The sequence below is a fragment of the Periophthalmus magnuspinnatus genome, chromosome 9 (genome assembly GCF_009829125.3).
Source record: "Periophthalmus magnuspinnatus isolate fPerMag1 chromosome 9, fPerMag1.2.pri, whole genome shotgun sequence".
Classification (NCBI taxonomy): domain Eukaryota; kingdom Metazoa; phylum Chordata; class Actinopteri; order Gobiiformes; family Gobiidae; genus Periophthalmus; species Periophthalmus magnuspinnatus.
In genome coordinates this window covers 17206742-17230688 of record NC_047134.1, presented here as the reverse complement: position 1 = coordinate 17230688, position 23947 = coordinate 17206742, and the positions used below count along the sequence as shown (strand labels likewise).

The following is a 23947-nucleotide window of genomic DNA, read 5'->3' as shown; positions in this document are numbered from 1 at the left end:
GTAAAGAATATGTGTTGTACTAAGCATACTATAAAATATTTTGTGTTTGGCAAAATATACTACTACTTTCACAGGTGAACCCATGATAGGTAGACAAACATGCTAGTAGCTACCATGAAATAGCAAACCAAACATTAAGAGATTTTCTTACAGACCAGGAACAATTTTATCAGTAAAGAGCAATATTTCAAACTAGCAGCCTAATTTAATCCTATGACATTTTCTTACTAAACTTATACTTTACTAAAGTTTACTCAGAATTGTACAAATACTATTTCCTGTAAAAATTAAATACTTAAGTAAAATTATAATTTCCACTTTTAAGACTCTATTGTAGTTGGTTTTAGTGGTAGAAAGTATTGAAGTATACTTTGATGACAACAAGATTGAACAATTACAGATGTATATCAGCATTTAGGCATTTAAATACAAAACTGACCTGTGACATTACCCTTTGTTGCGTCCTACCTGTTGTCTTCGAAGATTGCTTTGTTCACCAAAAGTGCACAAAAATAGAACAACAGCCATGTTTTGTGTCCTCATTTACATCAATACAAGGCAAGGGCCACACGGGTATTCACAAGTGGACATTTTGGAAAGGGGGGGCAGCACGCCAAAAAGTCTTGACCTAGCAGTTTTGTCCACATCACGTGACTGGCTTGTCGGCCGTAGGGTCTGTTGAACTTGTGTCATAGCTTTTGTTGGGAGATTAACATAGAACACACAGTGTGGAGCTAGGCCCTAGCTGCCAACATTGGTCCCAGTCCTGGTATAGACTCCCAAAAAACCTGGTTCACTTCAGCTTTACCACAGCTGCCGGGATGGTACTCCTCCTGACCTTACCAACCATTTGATCGAAAACATCTCTTCTCTTCATCATCATTGATCAAGAGTCCTTGAAGATAAGTAAGCGAGCAGTGAAGAGAGAGAGAGAGCACGCCAGGTTATTTTACTTATCCTGGCCCCCCCTCCAATGAAACCCAACTGTGTTTCCAAGAGCACCATCCACCAACACAGTGAGTCCTTCTTCATGTTATGTGTGTCATAGAAGTGGAGCTTGGGTCAGCCATTTCGGATTTTAACAAGGTATATGAGCACTGGTTGTTTGCTTGTGCTCTGAAGGTGACTTGTTTTTTGAGTGGGCAAATAGAGATATGGCTAGAGTGCCACTGGATAATATTCTCACATAATCTGACCAATCACCTTTCACAATAGTGTAGGGTGAAGTTTTTTGATAGCCGTTTTTCACCTAACCCCCATGGCTCAAGCTCATCCTTATTCTCCATCTCTTCATCCTGTTCAACTTCCTCCTCCTCCTCTTCCTCATAATGACTAGGTTCTTCTATAGATGTCTCCAAGTGATAGCAGTAAGGTTGGCCCTCTGTGTATTCGTAAATAGTGGGTAGGCTACTTTTGAGACTGCATCGTCGACGTAGAGCAACCAGCAGGGGCTGTGGCATAGTAAAAATGTCCACGTTGTTGCCCAGATCGATCCAAGCCAAACTGGAGAACTTCTTGGGATCTTTCAGCATTTCAGTGAGGTCTTTGAGTATAGCTATGGTTAAGCGGTTGCCATTCAAAGCTACGGTGCTTAGTTTGGGCATCAAAGCAAGAAGTGGAAGTAGAAACCTTAAATTATCATCATGGAGTTCAGTGAAGCTAATGTCCACAGCTACAACACTGTCTCTGTTGTTTTGGAGGTAGAAGGCAACCTGGCGGACATCCCGAGTGGACAGGGGGATCCCGGACAGGTCAACCGTGTCGCTGGACAGTTTCTTCTGTAGAGTTGTCTTCAGGCTGTAACACATAAGAAAAAGAGGTTTAGGCAGTCAGTTTAAAAATCAATTGTCTTTCTGATCTATTGCAATGTCAACCCATTATCCGGTGAAAACAAATTAAGGTCTGTTTTAGGTCTCAAGTGTTAACAATTTACCTTTCAAATTAAAAATGTTATTGCATAGATGATCATCTTTATAATCATTCTTTGTGTCCTATCTTATGAGGTGTACATCTAAAATAGCTATTGAATTTCTTAACTTTGATATTCCACAAAGTTATTAGGCCTATATAGTTAGTATTAAATTGCCTCTGTCCGTGATTACATAAATGACTCTTTCTCATGTGAAACCAATGCAAATTCAACATTTTTTATTTTTCCATTTGTCCCTAAGAACTTTTTATGGACAAATTAACATATTGTATTATTCTGTTCAGATTTACCGAATTGATTCAGTATTAGTCCATTATCTTTCCGTGAGACTTGGTGCTATAGACCCTGGCTAAGTGTTATGTATCCATGCTGTGACTATGAAAGCGGGGGTGACGGGGCTAACTTGGAGCGGAAGGCTGACAAAGTGGAAACTCTGGCAGGGGATTTGGCAGTGTAAACAGAGGAGCCAAAACATCCGAATGAGGCAGCAGCTTGAGCTTAGAGCTGGAAGGGACATGAGACTAGAACTGAAATGGCTCAACCTGTGCATGTACCCGGCTGACTTGTTTTCAGTATTGATTTTCATTACAGCAAATGCACTATGGTCTTTCATTGAACGATACTGGTTTAATTAAATAGACACTTCATGAGAGATTCTGCATTATGAAAAAGTGGATAGCTTCTATATTTGAAACTTTGGGGAGCTTTACTTTAAACAATGATTATGCTAATTTTTAGGCCTTTTTTTTTGTATTTAGAGATCACCCAATTTTCCAGGTGATTTGATCTTTAAATACTATTTTTATGTTGCTGAAAATTATGAATCTTAATAATCATAGTCTCCCAAAAACTATAAGTGCAATATATTTCAAAATACATTTTGCATGGTATACCTACGTTAGGAACTTACAGGTTGCAAGACCAGTGTGTAGTATTGTCTGTACTATTAATGTTAGTAGAAAATCTATGAGATAATTTAATGACAAAAAAGAAAATCTATGAGATAACAGGCCCAAGAAGGAATCCCAAATTGGAGATTTATTGATGTAGAGAGAAAGAGAAAGCTAATTAGGGTGATTGCAGAGATGCTGACAACAGGGTTGTCTAAAGGCAACAGCTAAATGTGTTTCAAAACATCTTGCAATAAAATAAAAAAAAAAATCACAAAAAATCACAAAAAATAAATCTGAAAAAGTTCAAAGGTTTAATAATGAAGCAATCTTTATGATTCTGGTATCTGACAAATATACACAATAATATGCCACTGTAATGTCACTATTAATTCAAATCAGTATGAACTGCAGATACACACAGTGCCACTTTGTTCTCCAGAACAGTTTACAATCTTTCTCCATTATTTACAGTTATACCTTGGCCTTTTGTATTCTGTCACTCTAGTACACCTCTCTCTCCCTCCTGTGGATAGGCTAAAGCACGCTCATCCTAAAGTGTCCCGTCGTAGCGTTGCTTCAGTGTCAGGGTAAATTATAATATCCTCAGGCGCCTAGTGACTTACTGTGACATCCACTGCAGTACCTGTCAGTGGTGCAGCCTTTAATGTGTTTTTAGGGTCATGCTGGAAATGAAGAGAACTTTTCTGATATAGCCCCGAGCTGTGTTTTACTGCCACCTTTTAAAATACAGTGATGGCACGATGCATTTGAGTGTTTGGTCCAACAAGAAGCTGCTGCTCATCAACAGGTGCACATCCTAACAACAGATTAATGTGCAAAAGTAAATAATTAAGTCAAATATTTTAAGTAGACAGGAGTTAGTGCTGTGGAATATATTGATAGTACATCACCTACTTTAATTTCTAAATTTACTATTCATCTCCTTTATTATAAGCACACTGAGGCGTAGGCCTGTCACGATAAAACATTTTGAAGCATGATATATTGTCACAGAGAAATATTACAATACAACAAAACAAAACTCCCCATTATTTGGAAAGAAAATATATTGTTCCAGCTTTCATATATTGAACAATACGTCAATATATTGATTATTGTGGCAGACCTAGCAAGTAATTGCTTGAATAATTGTGATTTCAATTATAAATAAAACAATTTGGGATTATAATTTCATCCATAATTGGACAGACCTATGGGAAGTTGCATATTGCTTTTGGCAAAGGTTTTGCTTTCTAATTCAGCACATGAATATATACATGTTGTATTTATCCTGATGTGGGAAGACATGGCCTGAAATTTGACACTTGTGATAGAACTTGTATTATTTTTAGAAATATTATAAAGAAACAATAACCTTATGTTGCGTTTGTTCCATATTTATTTCATATTTAATGTTTTATTTTTATTTATTGGTTTATTTGACAGGGACAGTGTACATTAATAGCATTGCTGCAAATGCACCAGAATTAGCCAAAAGGCTATTTTTCATCTGTTGTCCCTGGACAGATGGCAGACCTGTCTCCCTAAAAACAAGAGTAAAATATTATAAAGTGAAAATTACAATATAGTATAGAAAAAAACATTAAAAACAGATATAACAAACACTGTAAACAAAAGTGTTCAAAAAGGACAAACAAAACACAGGCATTATACAGACAGTCCACAGCCATTCCACAACATCCATCTCAAGAGAAAACACAAGTGCTTGTCTGGTTAGTCAGGAGGGAGTCATTAGTATTGTTAATGTTTCATTTACAAAAATAATGCACTATAGATCACAGATGTAATTGAATAAATTGGTATAATGTAGATCACAGATGTAATTTTTTTTCAATTGCAAAGTATAGCATTATGACTTTTTTCACTACCTTATACCAAGTTATTCAGAAAACATAACTGCTGTCCATAACATTTAAATTTACTGATGTACACTAAAGCGCATTAGCTGCCTGTATCTTCATCCACCTCTCTACTCTTATTGACCTCAGTGCGTTGTGTAAGACTAATCATCACTGCTCCAGTAATGGCTCCAACTTGGCAAACCCCCTCATGAGGTGAAAATGGATTTGATCATACAACTCGCTTTTCGGCTTAGATCAGCCGGCTGAACCCAGGCATGAAAAAGGCATTCACAGAGGAAGCAAACTCTATTTCTCTAACATTAATCTGATCATCTCAAAAGGATAGCCAAATGTATCAAGACAAAAGTGTTTTAAAAAAGAACTAATAGTTGAAAGGAAAACTCAGAGGGCAAAAAAAAAAGAAAAAAAAATGAAAGAAAATTCAAATAGGATAATATTTTAGTCTTTGAAAGAATAGGCATTAGGGCCGAATACGTGAACAATGTAATAATATCAATCACTGTTGTAATCAGAAATGTTGCCCCACAGCCCTAATGCCGTATTTGCATTCACATCATTTATCACAGTCATTAAATGCATTACATAATAAAGTCATCTATTAAAATCTGATTTAAAAAGTAAAAAGCAGCATCACTTCAATGCCAGAGGCACTTTTTTAGCACCAAGATGGCTGAGTAAATTACAAAGCAAAACATATTAAAATTGACAGATAACCTTTAATTGATTGAATGTGTAATTGGATTCTGAAAAATGCTGTTCAGTCATTGATTTGCATTGATCTGACAAAGGTTTCATGCTTACATAGTATATATTTTATGATCCAAACTACATTTTAAAGTATTTATTTAAAGATTGTTATCCAGATACAAGTCAAAATATATGTTTTGTCTCTTACAATTAACATTTTGAAGTCCATTTTAAATGCAGTGCAATTTGGTCTGACTACATGAAATGGTACCCAGTCTATATGGTGGCAGCTCTTATCCCTGTTAATTTTGCCTGAGCTGTCCTCACCTCCCCCCGAGACTATTACTCAACTGCTCACACCATTATTTCTGCACAGTCATTTACACTCCAGCCCTGCTCTTAACTCTTTATTATGAGTTTGTACTTCCGCCACAGACACAGAACCTAACAAGATCTGCTGCAGGACTTTTCTCTCATTAAACATTTGCACTAAATTTGATGGACATTGTAGAGGTATACTAACATAGAAAAAGTGATTTGTGTAGTAGTGTCTGTATTTTTTAAATAAAGCAGGAACAGCATTATTTACTTACTTGTAACATCGATTAATCTAAAGAAATATTTTAACTAAATATTGGGGATGTAGGCATTGCATGTAATATTTAATAAACATGAGCTATCTGTGTTCAAATTATTGTATCTAATGTACAAGTTTAGAAGAAAGCAGAATAAGCCTCACATTTTGGATTGCCATGTTTTACAACTGAAACCAGTTGCAAATAACCATAAAATGTCTCTGAATACTGCTAATACAGCCTCCAGGATTTACAGCACAGTGACTGAATTCTGGAGGTTCTAATCAAATGAGGCCAGCCTTTTCCATGTATACTGAGAGCAGAACATTATGTCCTTTACATATGGAGAAGGCACTACCAACCCAAAAGAAGATGTGTATGTAGTTTTTAACCAGTAACAGTGCATTCTGCATACCCTATCTTTAAGAGAAGGGTACAACCAGTACAACTACCTTACGGCCACTGGTTTATTATCACTTATACCTTCCACCAAGTGTGGCGTGCAGCCGTACAGAAGCTACTCCTGTCGTTACTGCTATTTTGTATGTCTACTTTTCCTAATAGGATTTCTGCTACTATTACTACTATTACCCTTTTCATACACTGCAATCATGACTTCAACGAACAATAATACCATATAATAGAAACGTAGGAAAACGATGTGAAGCATGAAGGCTAAAAAGGTCACATAAAGTGGTGACATTTTTGCACAAAAGACCCCCCAGTGAGCACATTTGCATGTGTCAATGTATTTTTGTGTCTTTTTTTCTTAAAAATCCTAAACAATAACTAGGCTGAGCAAATAAGATTCAGCAAGTAAATTTAAATACTTCGGAGCCAGATTCCTGGACAGCCAATGCACATACAGGTGAATGACCAGTTAATTGCATGACCAATTTTCAATGACAAATTTTCCATAAATCATGATTATTAATAGTTTTAAAATAGTTTGATTGCCATATAGCAGTGTGATCTCTTCATGATGGTGATAGGTGTGTTTATCGAGGCGCCCTGGCTGTCAGCGCTCACAGCATCCACGATATTAATAATCTTCTAAGGACTTTGATTTGAATGATTCATGTGACCCCTGCTGTCTCTGTCTCTCTCCACCTTCAAGAACCCAAAGGCACGACAAGAGGAAAGTGCTCTTGTGACTTTAGAATAAATTCACTACTACCACAATTATAACATTCACAACAAGGGCCATTTGATGTATAAAAACAGAAATTAAAGTTTATTTGCTTATTGCTTAGTAATAACATACACATAACACACATTGCTTCTACCACTAATCTTTACAATCTATACAAATTAACAGATCAATTTAATGCAGTACTGTTGAACATTCCAGGCAAAGCAGTAACATCATGGAGACAAGCAGGGGACCAGAAAAGTTACATAGTCCACCTTTAAGTACTGATAATGGCAGTACTACGTCCTAGTAAAAAAGAATAAAGTAATGTTTATCAAAGTAACTCCATGACAGCTCTCCTAGTACATATCTTCCCTTCCCTCTGATTTTCTGTGCTGATACCTTTATCTGACTCATAATGAAGCTGTCCCATCTCACTGTGTTGCATTGTGTTTCCTTGACTAAGAGATTATTTTCATCTTGCGAAATTGAATGCATTATTCTCAGCATCCAGCCATCTGTGGGAGAAGCAATTGTGTAAAAACTGAGAGACGATAGCCTGCCTCTTTTCATAAGGAGGATTAGCTAGTACTTGTACACAGAGCTAATACGGTATTCACTCTTTCAATCTCTGGGAAATCTTTCAACACAAAGAAATAAGGAGGGGACGCATTTGTAATTTAGTATGATCCTTCTAGGCTTTGGTTAATGGAGAAGAGCAATTAATTTCTGAAAGGTTGGGACAGCACCAATAGCAATTACCTATAAAATAACAACAATATTTCCCGGAATTAAACTGGAATCAAACTAAGCTTTTGGCTGCTCCCTTACTCATGACAACATCCAGTTGCACAATGATGTTTTGACAGGTACTGAATAGCCTTCCTGATGCAATAAGCCATATACTGTGACTGGAGTGTGTTATGTGGGTTTAGTGTCTTGCCCAAGGGCACAAGTAAGAGCTTAGAAACAGTTTTTTAGCTCTCCAGTTAGTGGTATGTATAGTGTATAATGTATAACTTTTAACTATATTGTAGTCTTAAAATAATAATAACTGGTAAAAAATAAATAAATAAAAAAATCCAGCCCAACAGCTCTATGCCTGGAGCTTTTAAGAGATGTGACTGGCTGCTGTGTTCAGGTCAGCCTATGGCCAGCTCTGTCCTGGTTCAATGTCAACTACAAAGATGAAGACCTCTCTCTTTCTCTCCTCATCTCCATCTCCAGTCTGTAGCCAGCGCAGAGCACCAGATTTATGATTATTACATTAGGGACTGGAGGTCTGGACACAAGGGCTTACCACGCCTGGGATTTCCGTCGGGACATGCTCTGCCGCAGCCACTTGGAGTGCGGGGTCAGGTGGTAGATCAGCTGTCGACAGATCTTATCCGAAGACTTTATTGTGTCTGCGTCCTGGAAAAAGAGATTAAAAAAGTCTCAAAACGGGAAAGTAGTAATCCGATTTAACAAAACATGATATGGTATAAAAGCAGGGGGAAAAAAATTAAACTGTGAATCTGGTGTTAAAATTGAGTAGGTAAACAGTTGATCCTGGATATTTAATGATTTGCAAATAATAAAAATATGTTATATCTTGAAATCTCAAACTTGTTAGGCATTAATTATTTTCATCTTAGCAATGACTAACAAATGTATAACAACAGTGTGTCTCTGTTCAACTGTATACCATCTCAATGGATTTTTCAATCAGGTGTTGGTAAAACCCCTTCTGCATAATCTGAAAAATATATTTGTTGATCTATTGCAACAAAATTATTTTTCTTTCCAAAATGTGGTGGCATGTATCCAATTTAGCACTAAGATAATCTAAATTTTTGTTTTAAGTACAGGTGAGAATCAAGCTAAAAAAATGTTTAGTCCTGTGGCTATTACTTCCTATGCTTTGAGCACTACTCCTGAACAAAACACAATTTCAGTGTCTTATTGGAGCAAGAAAATCAAATCACATGCAGTGTTCATTGGTGAGGAAAACACAGGAAGTGCACAGGGGAGACTCAGCCTTTGCCAGTAAACAATGGCCATGTCTGTTCATTAGCTGCTTGTTATGTGGTGGCTCTGGTAGGCAGTGACTTTCATATGCAATGTGCACAAAACAACAACACACTTTCTATTTTCTACTCCACTACCTTGGATTTTCTTGTTCCTGATGGCTGTCAGGTATAACACAGATAGATAGGCATGGGTTAGTTAAAAATATCGTCCTGCTTTATTCATCAAGTTATTAGTAAATCATTTCATCATTATGGTTCCTGTTAGTAAATTGGTTTATCTGCAAGTCATTTGTTTTAGTTAGAAATAAAATAGTTAGAAATACTGACGAATATGACAAGAGTAACAGTCCTTATATTATAGCTGATGTACTTGGTGTGTCAGAATAGGTGGCTTTTAAGTTCTTATGATGATAACACACTGCCAGATGGGGCCAGTGTTCTCTAGTTGTGTCATTGGCAATGCCATATCTAATATATATATATATATAAGAAATATATTTGCATAGCTCAGAACATACACATATGTCTACTTGAATGTATCTGACCTTTTTTGGGCATTGCATCTCTCGTGCCAGGCTGAGCAGCAGTTCATGGGAGATGGGATCCACAAGATTGAGAAAAGCAGCATTTTTGTACAAGATATCATTCAAAGATGTTCCCTCTAGCCCCAGATCCTGCAACACACAAAACAATATAATCAAAAGCAGAAGTTATTAATAGCATGTATACAGAAACCCGTTGTGATTCTGACTTTTGGGGGGAAAATGCATTACTGCTGGGGAGGAAGACATCCCAGCAGTGTCTTAGATGATGTGACTCAAAATGGAAAGATAAAAGAGATGTTTGGTTTTAAATATTCATTAGTGGAGACTGTAGCTTTCATCTACAGCAGGGAAGTCAGACCTGGAGGGAGTCGGAGGAGTGCTGTGCTGCGCTCTGAGAATTGCCCCTCCCCCCTAAAATGCAATAACACTTTCTACCAGCAAGATACTAAACTGCAATAATTTTGGTTCATTCAGCTTTTGTCCATTTCAGGTTTTGATTATCAGAGAATTGATGGGAACTGAGAAAATACACAACTGGGGCTAGATTTGAATTCAAAACATTGAGGCAAGCCATAGCTGCCCTGTATATGCACATTTAAAAACATCATATTATGTTCGCTTCTGGAACAACAAAAAAGAACTGTAAGACATAGTAATGTTGAAAATCCAGTTTTGATTTAAGACAAAAGCCCTCCAAGGCACCATACACTGCTCCACTGCTCCCATCCTCATTTACAATAAAAACCTAAGAGATAAATTGAATGTTACATTTGGGCTGACAATGGCTCAAGACCAGTGTGCAGTGAAGGCCAATGAAGCAGAGAGAGTCGTGAGAGATGTGTGACCTTTTGAGAGTGATTAGAGTCCGACAGTGAACGCCACAGCTGTACTCCACAAGCTCATCAACACGCCCTCCTCTAACGAAGCAAACAGTAATGACAAGAGACTGAGTAAACCCCATACAAGTTTAATAGATGAGCAGATATTACCTACAGAGCATACAGTATTGATGGTATGAGACAGGCCAACATTACTGTAGTTCTATCTTATACAGTTAGACTAAATTACTTGGTCCTTATTCACAGAAAACCACAAGTAGTCATAGGCTTAGTAACATTTAACCCTGGGTGACTGGGGAAAGTTAAGATCTGGCTACGTGCATTTTGAGACCTGGCTTAGACCTAGGAAATACTGTAAGCAACTGATTAGTGATAGTTATGGTTATTCCTGAGAATGTCTTGGAAGACAAAATAAGTCCTCCTGGTTTATTTAGTTATAATTTAAATCCTTTTTCAGTCTGGTTTACATCGTTTACAACGTTTTGTTGCTATCTGGCCATATTTTCAATCATTCCAGACCCCTGCTTACCTGTTATAGAACCAAACTCTAATGATATGGTCTTGTTTACCCCCCTCCAGCTTTAATGAGCAGAGCAGACCTCGGGAGACATGACCTACAGTGGACCTTCATGACACACACAGGACTTCTCTCAAACACCATCAGCATTGATTGTAATAGACAGTCTGAGTGGGAGGCTGCAGCACTGCACATTACTGGCTTCCCGTTCAACAAGGGTAACAATAAGCATGGTGTGAACCCAAGGCGGGGGCGACAGCTTCAACCCATCTGAGAGAAGAGTAAAAATATCTTCTTCCATCAATTCACATGCACAACATCAAGACTTGGTTCTCAGGTTGTGATGTGGTTGTCAAAGTAGGGACACATATCAAATAGTTTATGTTAAATTACAAGTTTGATGATGCCACAAGATAAACGCTTTGCCTGGTTTAGGAGTAGTCCCATTATGTTGTCAGGGGTTTGCAGATTTTCTCTGTTTTTGTGTTAGATTCTTCATAGGCAGTATGGCTTTCCAAATCGACCAAAAATATGCATAATAGGCAAAATCCTCCAGTTGCAGTGACTGCCCACTGCTCTTGATGCACTGCTCCAGCAAAATTGAAAGATGGATCAAACACAGAGTATTACTGATTTATTATGAAGTGTATCTATAAACTATGCTCTTTGTCCTGGTTTCGTTTATACCTGGTTTGGTACTAATTTAACAATTAAATCCTTAACTAATAATGCTCTTATTAAAAAAGTGAAAACCAAATATCTTCTGGCACGGTACTTGGTGTCATGATATTGCAAATCACTTGCATTAACTATTTCCATATCCACTGAAAGGCTTATTTCTATCTAGGACACCAATTACACTCCTGTTTAAAATTCAGTGAAAAGAATCTCACTCAGATCTTTCAGACATCTCGCTTCTTTAATACCTCTGGTTTTTGATTTTAAAAAAAGTTTTTATTAAAAGTGCTTCTCGTTTGAAGGGAGCTCGCCTGTGTCCCCTGTGATGTGGCTGTCATGGAGCTACCTAGTTTATGTGCTTGGTTTGATTAAGGAGGTGGAACTCTCTCTCTCCCTCGTGTCAAGACTTCACAGTAATTACCAGTGGATCGTCGACAGCCAGGAGACAGCAAAGGGTTAAGGGTGACAATACAAATGAGTTCTGACTGTTCTCTTATTTCCAATGCTACATGTGTAACTTTGGTTCGGCATGGATCTCAGTTAAATGAAGAGTGGAACAGATTGAAACAGATTCACTCAAATTCACCACTCAAGACAGAATAATGTATATCCTAAAGATATTATAAAGCCAGATTCTTATTTGGGTGACCACTTATCTGTATGTCTGTACATAGGGCTTATAGTAAAGCAAAGACTGTAGCAAAGACTGAAATTCCTGAAATTCCATACTTAAAATACAGAGTAATTCCAAATCCAGTTAAAACACTAACATCAGGAGTACATCAGGGGAATAGCTCATTTCTTTTTTCCTTCCTATAGCCAAACTGAAATCAGTGAATGTCTCAAAGCAAATTTGTATATATTTTATTTTTATTGTATCCTACCCAGTGTTTTAACTTGTTTTGAATTTATCAACACAAAGGATGTGAGCTTGACAAACTGCATCAGAAACCGAATTCCACCAATTGTTGTGTGGTCATAGATTTTGATTTTTTTTAGACAGTCAGACAAGCCAGACTGAGACGATTTGGACAGGGTTAGAGTAAGCTGGTAAAAGACCAAAGAGGCTTAGATTTAGTTGGTTGGAATGAGATATTGCATTGAATTTGCTTTCATTGCTATACTCAAAATACAGAACTTAGTCGGTAGAGTACACAGTACACATTTTCAGCCATTTCTACAGTTCCACTTTCTCTTTGAAGGTGAAACACCAAAAATAGCCCTTTTGATGGCATATGTTAATGTTGAGATGGGATGTCTCCAGATACAAGTATGAGCAGCATAATATAGCCACAAATAGGTCAGCTCCAGCAGCTTTTATTGCAGGGTGAAAAGAGATTTTATTTTTAGATTGAATTCATAGAGCATAACAGGTTTATACATTGTTGGGACTGGGGTCAATGATAGAAAAATAAATTTGGAGTAGGGAACAAAGGGAGAGGACTGGGGGTAAAAGGGTGATCTCTATTTGGAAATAAGATCATGCCCACGTGTGGTTATTTTAAGTTACTCATTCAAATCAAATGTCAACACAGAGAGGACAAGGACAGCTTAGTGACTCAGAAATAACGCGTGACAGATCCACTGCTCTGCCAATGGCCTACTTTTAAAAGAAGCACATAGTAAAGCATGGGTATCATAAGAGGTGGGCAACTGATTGAGCGGAAATGTTTCAAGTTAAGGTCAAAGAGGTGGGTTTCTTCAATTAGCTGGAACGCACGTATCCAACCCATCCTCCATCTGTTGCATTCGAGGCTGTGCATGGTTGGCAGCACTCACAAATTCACAGTGCACTTGTAAACACGCATACTTGCCTTTCTTAGTAATTTGAGCACGTCGGTTGCCTGCTCTATCCTCCGTTCACGCAGCAGTTTCTGGATCTCTTTGATCCACGCCACTCGCCTCATATACGGGCTATGGTTGGTCCTCCGCAGCATCCCGGGCAGTTTGTCTGATTTGAGCATCAAGGCAAACAGAAAGTCCCCTCCGCCCTTATTACTGCCTCTGTCGTTCTCCCCTGTACCATCCAGAAGCTTGCGGCGCTTTTTGGAAAAATTCTCATTATCCAAGCTGCTCTGCCTTGTCAGTCTCGAACCCATGATAGCAGCAAAAGTAGTGTTTTTGGTGAAGCTATGGACGGTAATATTGCCAAAAGGACAGACCCATATGCCCCGATGTCCCGGATAGTGATGATAAGCACCGTTTTGTCTGGTCTGGCGCTGCTGTGTCGATGTCAGCAATCTGTTCCTTGTTCAGCTTCCCCAAAACAAATCGCTGTTTATCCGCGCAGAAAGGCTCTCCTCGCAGTTTTGATGGATTAAATATATTAAGTATCTGCGCCTGTCCCCAGATATCGAGGATGCTCTGGCTCCTTCCATCCTCCCCGCCTGTGTCTGCTTCACGCTGCTGTTTAGATCCGTGCAACGTGGAGCGTCCAACCAATCCGTGCGTCCGCAGCTCCAGTGCGCGGACGTGGCTCCCCCCAAACGTCAAATCTCTAACAAAAACAACACGACTATTATTGCCACTTGTAAACACACATGTCAAAATATGATCTCAGATTACAGCTGAAGTGCACTTGTGCTGCGCCATTATCCTTGCCAGAAGTCACATTTTGATCTCTAACCTCGCTCACATCTGCCACAGGCTCGGTTTATTATATGTTATTTTTTTCTGTTAGCAAACCTGTTGTGGGTCAGTGGTTGCTCAAGTTGTCAAGTCATATTCGCATCTGTCAGAGCTACGCTAAATCATTGTCATTCTCGAGGGGTGTCCTGACTCCTGTGTTCCAGCAGTGACTGTCCCGGGACCCTCAGGGGGCTCTAATGGCTAAAAAAAGGAAACATTCAACTTTAACACCTGATCTTTTATTTGTTTGTGGCTACATTGTCCGTCTCTATAAACAGATACATTATTAGGCTTTAAAGTTGCAGTGTTTTTCTGATGGGGGGTATGCTACTTTCTTGTCCTTAATAGAGAGGTTATTACTTTGTCTGGAATAAAAATACCTTTAAAAACATACATTTTTACTTTGACTGGACTCGTCTCTCCACAGGTCTGACCTGTGCTTTTGCCTCGTGGCCTCACCTGTTTGTCTCAATGCTATGAAATATTCCAATTACATTTCCATGGAGACAAGCTGGTGGCAGACCCTCCAACATGAATGTTGCATAGTGCACCTTTAAGTATGATTGACCAGTGCCCTTCTTCAAATGAATCACCCCATAATTTATTAGGACAATGCAATTTTAAATTCTTAATACCTGTCTTCTGTTATAGGATTTGGAGAACTCCATAAAAAAAGAGATATTAAATTTGGAAAATTTGAAACTACCATTTCGGACTCTGAAAATTTGCTATTTATGAGCTATCAAAATTAATTTGTTTGGCATTTTTTTGGAGCCGAAAATAAAAATGACCCCTAATACAGGGTCAGACAAGGCACAGGCAACAACATCTGTTGTTGCCTGTGCCTTGTCTTCAATTCGTATTCCCTGAAATACAGAGATAAACAAAAATTTGGCCTCCTTTCTGTTATTACCACATTCCTTCTCAGTCTCTCTCGTAAAGCTGGGTTAAACCTGTCGCTTAGAAACAACTGCGATGCCTGATTTGATTTGTTGGCCTGGCTCAGGGAGAATAATGCATTTATATTGTGTGTGAAACCAACTGCTGAAAAAAGGCCTTGAGGTGGGGCACTATCCCTCGCAGCAAAGTCAAAACAAATAAAACAACTGGAGTAACATATTACATTTTTCACAGTTGCTATAAACATTTAAAGATATATCAAGTATCAAACTATGACCACAGACATGTGACGTGAAAAAGATGATTATTTTACGAGAGTACTGATGACAAGAAGTCAGGAATGTGGTTTTAGAAAGGTCTGAGCAGTGGTGAACCAGACCTTAATGCACATAAAGTAAACTAGCTTGTGTAAATAGGTTCATGTTCTTGAATTTAATTAAGTTATTATTTCAGATGGAGGGAGAGGCCTTTAAAACTTTATGGAAGTTACTGTTTTTTGCAAGATATATACAAACTTGAGATCCACAAATTTTCATCATTATTCGTTACACATTTGCTGGAAAAATGTACCATATTAATCTAATGACTTCAAGTCCTTTCACATGTTTGAGGTTACATAATGATATCACTCTCTGACAGTATTGTTATTATTTATTCATGCCAACAAAGAAGATAATGAACTTTGATTTATTTTTTTTGTTCAATGTTTAGATTGAACCAAGCAGCAGTACTGATGCACTGATCAAGCAGCCCAGGCAGCTTGATCAGTGCATCCCAGCCTTGAGTAGCATGCAGGTTTAGTTGAGTAATACACTCACTATTTGCTGTCACTGATGATACCAGCCTGGATCCCTGCATCAGCGGTGAAGACTGAGGCATTTCAATTGGTGAGAAGAAGGGTGCCGAATATAATCTAAATGGAGTATGGCAGTGTTACTGAGCATGGGAACGCTTCGGGCTGAGCCAATCACACCACCCCAAGGCCCGGCTGAATGTGGCCTGAATCAGTAAACAGAACACTTTCTCCTGCAGTCTAGAAAGTCTGCAAAAGGACAGCAAAATAAGTGTAGTTATAAAGCACTCTTGGAAAGTTGCATATATAAGATGAGAGGAATCAGATTTGCAAAAATAATGACACAAAGACACAAAACTGATTAGCTGAACTTAGAAAAAAGTACTTTACATAGAAATAAAAGTACTACTAGCTTTATCTCCACTCCTAGTATCTCCTAGTGCTACTACAATCACTTAATAAAATTACTATATTAAAACTACAACTATTGCTACTGCAGCTACTTTTTCAGATACTAACCTTTACATGGGAGGTTTGGGATTATAAAACAACTATGGTCTTTAGATACTGTAGGTCACATCCCTGCTCGGTAAACTGTGTGTTAAGTATTTGTTTCTGATTAGCTGCAGAAAGTCATACAAAATATTCTGCATGTCTTTGAGAGTTTTTGACTCCATGCAGTCACTTTAATCATTTGAAAAGTTGAGTTACCAATGTCCTCTGTGTCCTTTTGTCTCTGTCTGTGCCCACTCAGTCTGCCTGGTACTTTCAAATGGGCATGAAGTGTATGCTTATTATGTTGAGAGCAGTGGCTCATACAAATGAGGTAGCACACTGCTGTTATCGTAAGCCCCCATTACACCTAAATATGAATATGACATAAACATGTTTATTTGCTTGTAAGGAATTTTAATGAACCAAGATACAGTCTTGTTTAGACCTGGGTACCCCTAGATCTGTCTTTGTTAATTCCTGCTTTATTGTTAGTAAATCCTTCTGTTTGAACAATTTCTTTAGTCTACATGTTGTCAATCTCACTACAGTTACTACAGTATTTACTTATTTACTTCAGTTTATGACTGACCAGATAACACCTTGCAACCACACAGACCATTACCAAGCTGGAAAATTGACTTGACTCATTTTAATACCATGTTTACCTACTAGTGACACCACTTATACCGTTGCCTGTACACGTGTGAAGAAGATACCCACTCACTGAAGGACGCAATGGGTTTCTTGTCCAGGAAAATGGTTGGGAAGTCCCTGATTGCTGGTGTGGTGGTCCTGGCAGCTGCAGTGAGCCTGTTTTTGGGAGTGATTATGGGACTGGGGAAGAGGAACCAACCTGCACAGACTGGCCATTTCTACTACAAGGCAGCTGTGGCTGCAGACGCCGGGAAGTGCTCTGAAGTGGGAAGGTAAAATTTTTAAAAAAGGAATTAAATAAAGCATGGGTGTATCTGCTGGAGAATGTGATGCATTTTGGTGAAAAATGTGTTAAAAATGTCTTTACTGGCACTGGTAACATTGAAAAAGTTTGTAAATTGACATTGCTGTTTAATTTCAGCTATTGTTTCTTATATTGTGCAGTGCAGTGTTTTAACTTGGCATTTATTATTTTATGTATACAAAAATACAATACATCAAAATCCAGCATTGTCATTGACAATAGAAGTATACTATTACCATTATTTTTCAAAATTACAGCACTACTTGTGTGTCCTCACCACATTTTGTCATTCCCACAAATATACTTTTTGCTTTTGAATAGGGCATGGGCCAAGGCTTTCCCAGTAGGAAATCCATCCTGAGCCAATGAGATGCTGGCCTCAAACAGCTCCTTCCTAACTATATATTAATCTGTAATCAACCTTTAAATTGACTCGACTGATAAAAAAAAGGTTACATCCTTTTTTATCAGTAGAGTCAATAAATTGACTGCTATTCTTCATTGCTTGTGCTATCATATAATTATAAACCTGTGAGAAACACAGAATACATATTTTTGTATTTTGTTTTCTAGAGATATCTTGAAGAAAAATGGTTCGGCTGTGGATGCCTCTATTGCTGCCTTGTTGTGTGTAGGACTGTTAAATGCTCACAGTATGGGGATTGGAGGAGGACTCTTCTTTGTCATCTACAATGCTACAACTGGTCAGTTAACACTTTTTAAAACAAAAATATTACTTCTGATATTTGATATCTGTTTGAATGCCAAGGAAAATATATCTAATAAATTATCTTATGTTGCATAATAACAGTGGTGAAGCATATAATGAGCACTGTCTGCTGGATTTGATTCAACACTTATTATATATTAGAAATGTATATAACAAATTATATACAATGTATAAATGTAACACACTTTGATGTAAATGTAAAAATTTGTAATGTGCTAAAACTATTTTTTTTGTCACACATTCTACTTTTCAGGTAAAGTAGAAACCATTGATGCCAGAGAAACTGCTCCCATGAATGCCACTGAAGACATGTTCGGAAACAACACAAAGCTTTCACGGACAGGTAAAGCTCCAAGACATTTGAGCAAGTCACTGGAGAGTCACTGGAGATATATATATATTTATATATTTATATATATTTATATATATTTATATATATTTATATATATATATATATATATATATATATATATATATATATATATATATATATATATATATATATATATATATATATATATATATATATATATATATATATATATGTGTGTGTGTGTGTGTGCATGTGTAAAACTACAACATATATATATATATATATATAGAGTGAGAGAGTGAGAGAGAGAGCGAGCGAGCGAGGGAGGGAGAGAGAATATTCACTGAAATATTCCACAGTATGGCATAAAACGTATCTATCTCTGTGGATACAAGCTGGTGATGCCACCAGGCCAAGTTACAGGTCAGATCTGTAGAGAGGTAACATCGCTTACAGTAAGGATGGATATTTTACGAAAACCTGTAAATGGATGAATAGAAGACAGATACATTTTAAGCCATACTGAGGAACACACCAAGAAAACTGATATCATCACCATGAAACAAGCAGTTGGTGAACTCTCCTTCAAAAAAGTTACACAGGGCACCTTTAAGGAGCAAACCAGTTCAAATTAATTCTGTCCTTGTGTTTTTTACCTGATCTAGGCGGGCTGTCTATAGCCATTCCTGGTGAGATCCGTGGTTATGAAATGGCCCACAGGAGACATGGCAGGCTGCCCTGGAAGGAGCTGTTTGAGCCCAGCATTGCTTTGGCTAGGGATGGATTTCCTATTGGGAAAGCCTTGGCCCATGCCCTATTCAGAAGCAAAGAGTCTATTCAAGGGGATGACAACATGTGGTGAGGACACACAAATAGTGCTGTAATTTTGAAAAATAATGGCAACAGTAGTATACAGAAAATCCCTTGATAGAGTAAGGCTGAGATGTGATATTGTAGTTGTTTATTGCAAATGTACTTTTAATTTATTTTTATTTTATAGGAAATAAAGTAGTAATAAAGTAACAGGGTCTCACAAAAATGCGAAACAAGATGCAACATTCTTTGATTGTAAGCCATGATCTCAATTAGAACGCATACATTCAAATAATTAAATGCTTTTTTCCCCCTTTAGGTTTAGTAAATCTGTTGCTATTCAAGTTGGAAAACTAAAGGCTAAATATGATGGAGCTCTTTATAGATGGGTGTATATGGGTGTATATGCAAGGATGTTTTTGACAGCGACCTTTCCGATGGCACTTCTAAGATGGATGTGTTTAACTTGTTACATCTGGTCATTTCTATTTCCCCTCTTCTTTTGTTTGCAGCAAAGTATTTTGTGATTCTGAGAGGAACATCCTGAAAGAAAATGATATTGTCCGGTTTCCAAAGCTGGCAGAGACATACCAAAGAATAGCAGAGGAGGGTCCAGATGTGTTTTACAATGGGTCTATGGCACAGAGCATCGTGGAGGACATACAGGCGGCAGGTCTCATATTAAGATTCCTCATGTACAACTTTGATCTTTATTATCTTTGTTAATAGAACATAAACATTTAGTTATTTTACTTTGAATTTATTTATTTGAGATGTATAGTTGCCCTCAAATTGTGCAAACAAGTACTACCATTACCTTATGGTACAGGTTATATAGATACAGTTGAAACCAGAAGTTTACATACACTATATAAAAAGACACATATGCTTTTTTTCTCATGAAATCAGATTAAACTTTTCCTGTTTTAGGTCTATTAGGATTACCAAAATGATTTCTATTTTCTAAATGCCAGAATAATGAGAGGAGGATTTTTTAGACCATTATTCACTACTTTCTTAAAAGTCAGAAGTTTACATTATTATGGCTTTAAACAATTTGGGAAAACCCAGATGTTGACGTCATGTCTTTGTAAGCTTCTGACGTTTATTGACAACATTTAAGTTAAATAGAGACACGCCTGTGGATGTATTTGAAGGCACACCTGAAACACACTGCTTCTTAGCATAACATAATGGGAAAGTCAAAAGAAATCAGGTAAGATATCAGGACAAGAGAACTGTAAACTTGCATAATCATCCTTGGGTGCAATTTCCAGATGCCTGAAGGTGTCACGTTCATCTGTTCAAGCAATTATACACAAATATAAACACGATGGGAATGCCCAGTCATCATACCGCTCAGGAAGGAGACGGGTTCTGTGTTCCAGAGAACATGCTTTGATCTGAAATGTATCTACCCAAGAACAAACACAAAAGACCTTGTGAAGATGCTGGCTGAAGCTGTTAAGAGTGTGTCATTATCCACAGTGAAATCAGTACTGTACTGACATGGGGTGAAAGCCCGCACTGCCAAGAAGAAGCCATTACTCCAAAAGAAACCTAATAAAGCGAGATTACAGTTTGCAAATGCACACAGGGACCTTAATTTCTAGAGACATGTCCTGTGGTCTGACAAAACAAAAATTTTACTGTTTGGCCATAATGAGCATCGCTACGTTTGGAGGAAAAGGGGGAAGCAAGCCTGCGGACACAATCCCATCAGTGAAATACAGAAGTGGCAGCAGCATGTTGTGAGGTTGTTTTGCTGCAGGATGGACCAGTGCACTTCACAAAATAAATGGTGTCATGAAGAAAGAACATTATGTGGAAATACTGAAGGAACATCTCAAGACATCAGCCAGGAAGTTAAAGCTTGGGTGCAAATGGGTCTTCCAAATGGACAATGACCCAAAGCATACTGCCAAACTGGTTACAAAGTGGCTTAAGGATAACAAAGTCAATATTTTGGGGTGGCCATCACAAAGCCCTGATCTCAATCCTATTGAAAATGTATGGTCAGACCTGAAAAGGCATGTGAGAGCAAGGCGGCCTACAAACTTGGCTCACTTACACCAGTTCTGTTAGGAAGAATGGGCCAAAATTCCTGCCAACTATTGTGAGAAGCTTGTGGAAGGATATCCAAAATGTTTGACCCAAGTCATACAGTTTAAAGGCAATGGTACCAAATACTAATGAAATCTATGCAAACTTCAGACTTTGAAGAAAGTAATGAAAAATTGTCTTAAAAATCCCACTATTCTGGCATTTATCAAATTTATCAATTTATCATCTGTGAATCAATGTTGGTAATCCTAATTGACCTAAAGCGGGAAAAGTTTACCTAAGTCTAATTCCATCTCAGACAGTGAGAAAAAAGTCCATGTGTCTTTTTACATGGTGTATGTAAACTGGTTTTACCTGTATATAAACTAAGTTATGTATACACAAAATGTATTATCATTATCGGTTGAGACTGACATGTGCTATTAGATTTGATACTTGCAATGCTAATTGCAGGTGGAATTATTACCCTGGATGACTTGTCAGAGTACCAGCCTGTCCTAAGTGAGAATCCTCTTCATCTGAATGTGGGGGAGTACACTATGTATGTCCCAGATGCCCCCTCCAGTGGGCCCGTCCTTGGGCTGATCCTCAACATAGTGGATGGTGAGCGGCAAAGGGCCAGTGCAGTCAGCCAGACTGACAGAGAGGTCAGGTCTCTTCAGGTCATCCCATCGGAGTGAAGTCTGCTTTTGAAAACACAAAGCAGAGCAAGCAGAGCCTTTGTGCCACTGAATACACCATATATGTACAGACAGTAGTCATCTACTGTAGAATCCTTGGAATAAAAATTTGTTTTATTTAGGTCAGAAAATTAGAACATCTTATATTCACTGTTATGCATGTTCTTAGTTAATGTGTGAGTTGAGTGTTGAGTGTGGTCTGAAATTACATGACCTGAGTATTTATACAAACATTTCCTCTTTCAGGGTATAACTTAACAGACAGAAGTGTCTCTACAGTCGAACAAAAGATCCTAACATACCACCGAATAGTGGAAGCTTTTCGTTTTGCTTATGCAAAGAGGAGCAGGCTCGGGGACCCCCGTTATCTCAACATTACAGATGTAAGCTATGTATATGAAACATTACACCGGGTACTTAAAAAATCTTGCACTTGTTAATTATTATTTTGAGACACACTTTTAGACAAAAACTTACCTCTACTTTTTTTTTTTTTTTTTTTTAGCTCATCCAAAACATGACCTCAGACTACTTTGCAGATGGTATTAGGAGTAAAATATCAGATGACACAACACACCCAGTCAATTATTATGAGCCAGACTACTTTGTCCCGGACAACCACGGAACAGCCCATCTGTCCCTCATAGCAGAGGATGGGAGCGCTGTGGCCGCTACCAGCACTATTAACTTATAGTGAGCACCAGTCATTTATACTAAAATGAATGTTTTATAAATAAATATTCTTTTACTTATTTCCGTCTTCAGCTTTGGATCCAAAGTAATGTCTCGATCAACAGGAATAATTTTTAATGATGAAATGGATGACTTCAGCTCCCCTTATATAACAAATGGCTTTGGAATTCCCCCATCACCCAACAACTTCATCCAACCAGGTGTGCCTCTGTAATTATGATTTATGATTTGTTTTTGGTCAGTCATAACCCAGTGGTTTATTCCAGGCAAAAGACCACTGTCCTCCATGTGTCCTACAATTATCTTTGACAAAGACAACAGAGTGAAAATGGTTGTAGGAGCTTCAGGGGGCACAAAAATCACCACAGCCACAGCCTTAGTGAGTTCTATGTATTTGTATAGTCATACGTTATGAACACAGCCTAATATAACAGTTCTTCCCAATACCAGGTTATCCTAAATTCGTTATTCTTCAATTACGACCTAAAAAAAGCAGTGACAGAGCCAAGAATTCACAATCAGCTCAACCCAAATATAACAGTGGTAGAGGAGGGCTTTGAGGAGGTAGGTACTGTAAAATTGTTTTGATCCTCCATCACATTTATGATACAAAACAGTTAGATATTGTTTGGAAATGCAATATAAAACTGACAAAACAGCTGCTCTAATATATGTGTGTAAAATACCATATCGTCAGAGTGTCCTGGAGGGCCTGGCCCAGAAAAACCATGTGATCGAGATGCTGGAGATCCCAGACTCAGTGGTGCAGGCCGTGGAGCGACAGGGAGACCGTCTGTGCGCAGAGTCCGACCCCAGGAAAGGAGGCCATCCTGCAGGCTACTGATGCCGGACTGAGCCTCTCACTGCCAATGACACAATACAACCAGAATAACACTCACACAGACCTGCACATAGAGACATCAGGGATGTTTAAACTCCAGAGACTCTTCAATTAAGACATTAAAAACGGAAATTGACTGACCTCTTCAGTTGACTTAATTTCTTTGAACTATATTGTGATGTGGCTCTAGCCACAGCTACTTTTGACTTGTTAACTACTGAAGATGTATCAGCAAACCATGGGCCCAACATGTATTTGCTGTTTTTGTATTTAACTCTGTCTGTGACCAACACATTGTGAAGACAAGCAAAAACAACCATACTAAAACAAGTGGTTGTGCAATGTAAG

At 38.0% G+C, this 23947-nt stretch overlaps 2 protein-coding genes across 3 annotated transcripts; one reads left to right on the top strand and one right to left on the bottom strand.

Annotated features, from left to right (window-relative positions):
• Positions 1-880: 880 nt before the first annotated feature.
• Positions 881-23656, top strand: ggt1a (gamma-glutamyltransferase 1a). Its single transcript, XM_033972661.2, has 13 exons — positions 881-1016; positions 17260-17433; positions 18039-18169; positions 18449-18538; positions 19174-19366; positions 19834-19994; positions 21839-21988; positions 22312-22448; positions 22571-22758; positions 22831-22958; positions 23025-23137; positions 23209-23322; positions 23456-23656. Exons 2-13 carry the CDS (start codon positions 17264-17266, stop codon positions 23600-23602), a joined length of 1722 nt encoding a protein of 573 aa, XP_033828552.1. The 5' UTR covers positions 881-1016; positions 17260-17263; the 3' UTR covers positions 23603-23656.
• lrrc75ba (leucine rich repeat containing 75Ba) lies at positions 974-14083 on the bottom strand. Of its 2 annotated transcripts, XM_055224343.1 has the most exons (5): positions 13506-14083; positions 9658-9786; positions 9248-9271; positions 8401-8513; positions 974-1797 (listed from the first exon to the last, which is right to left on the bottom strand). In XM_055224343.1, exons 1-5 carry the CDS (start codon positions 13788-13790, stop codon positions 1200-1202), a joined length of 1149 nt encoding a protein of 382 aa, XP_055080318.1. In that variant the 5' UTR covers positions 13791-14083; the 3' UTR covers positions 974-1199. The 2 variants fall into 2 exon arrangements, with proteins under 2 accessions (XP_055080318.1, XP_033828551.1); XM_033972660.2 differs by lacking the exon at positions 9248-9271.
• Positions 23657-23947: the final 291 nt, after the last annotated feature.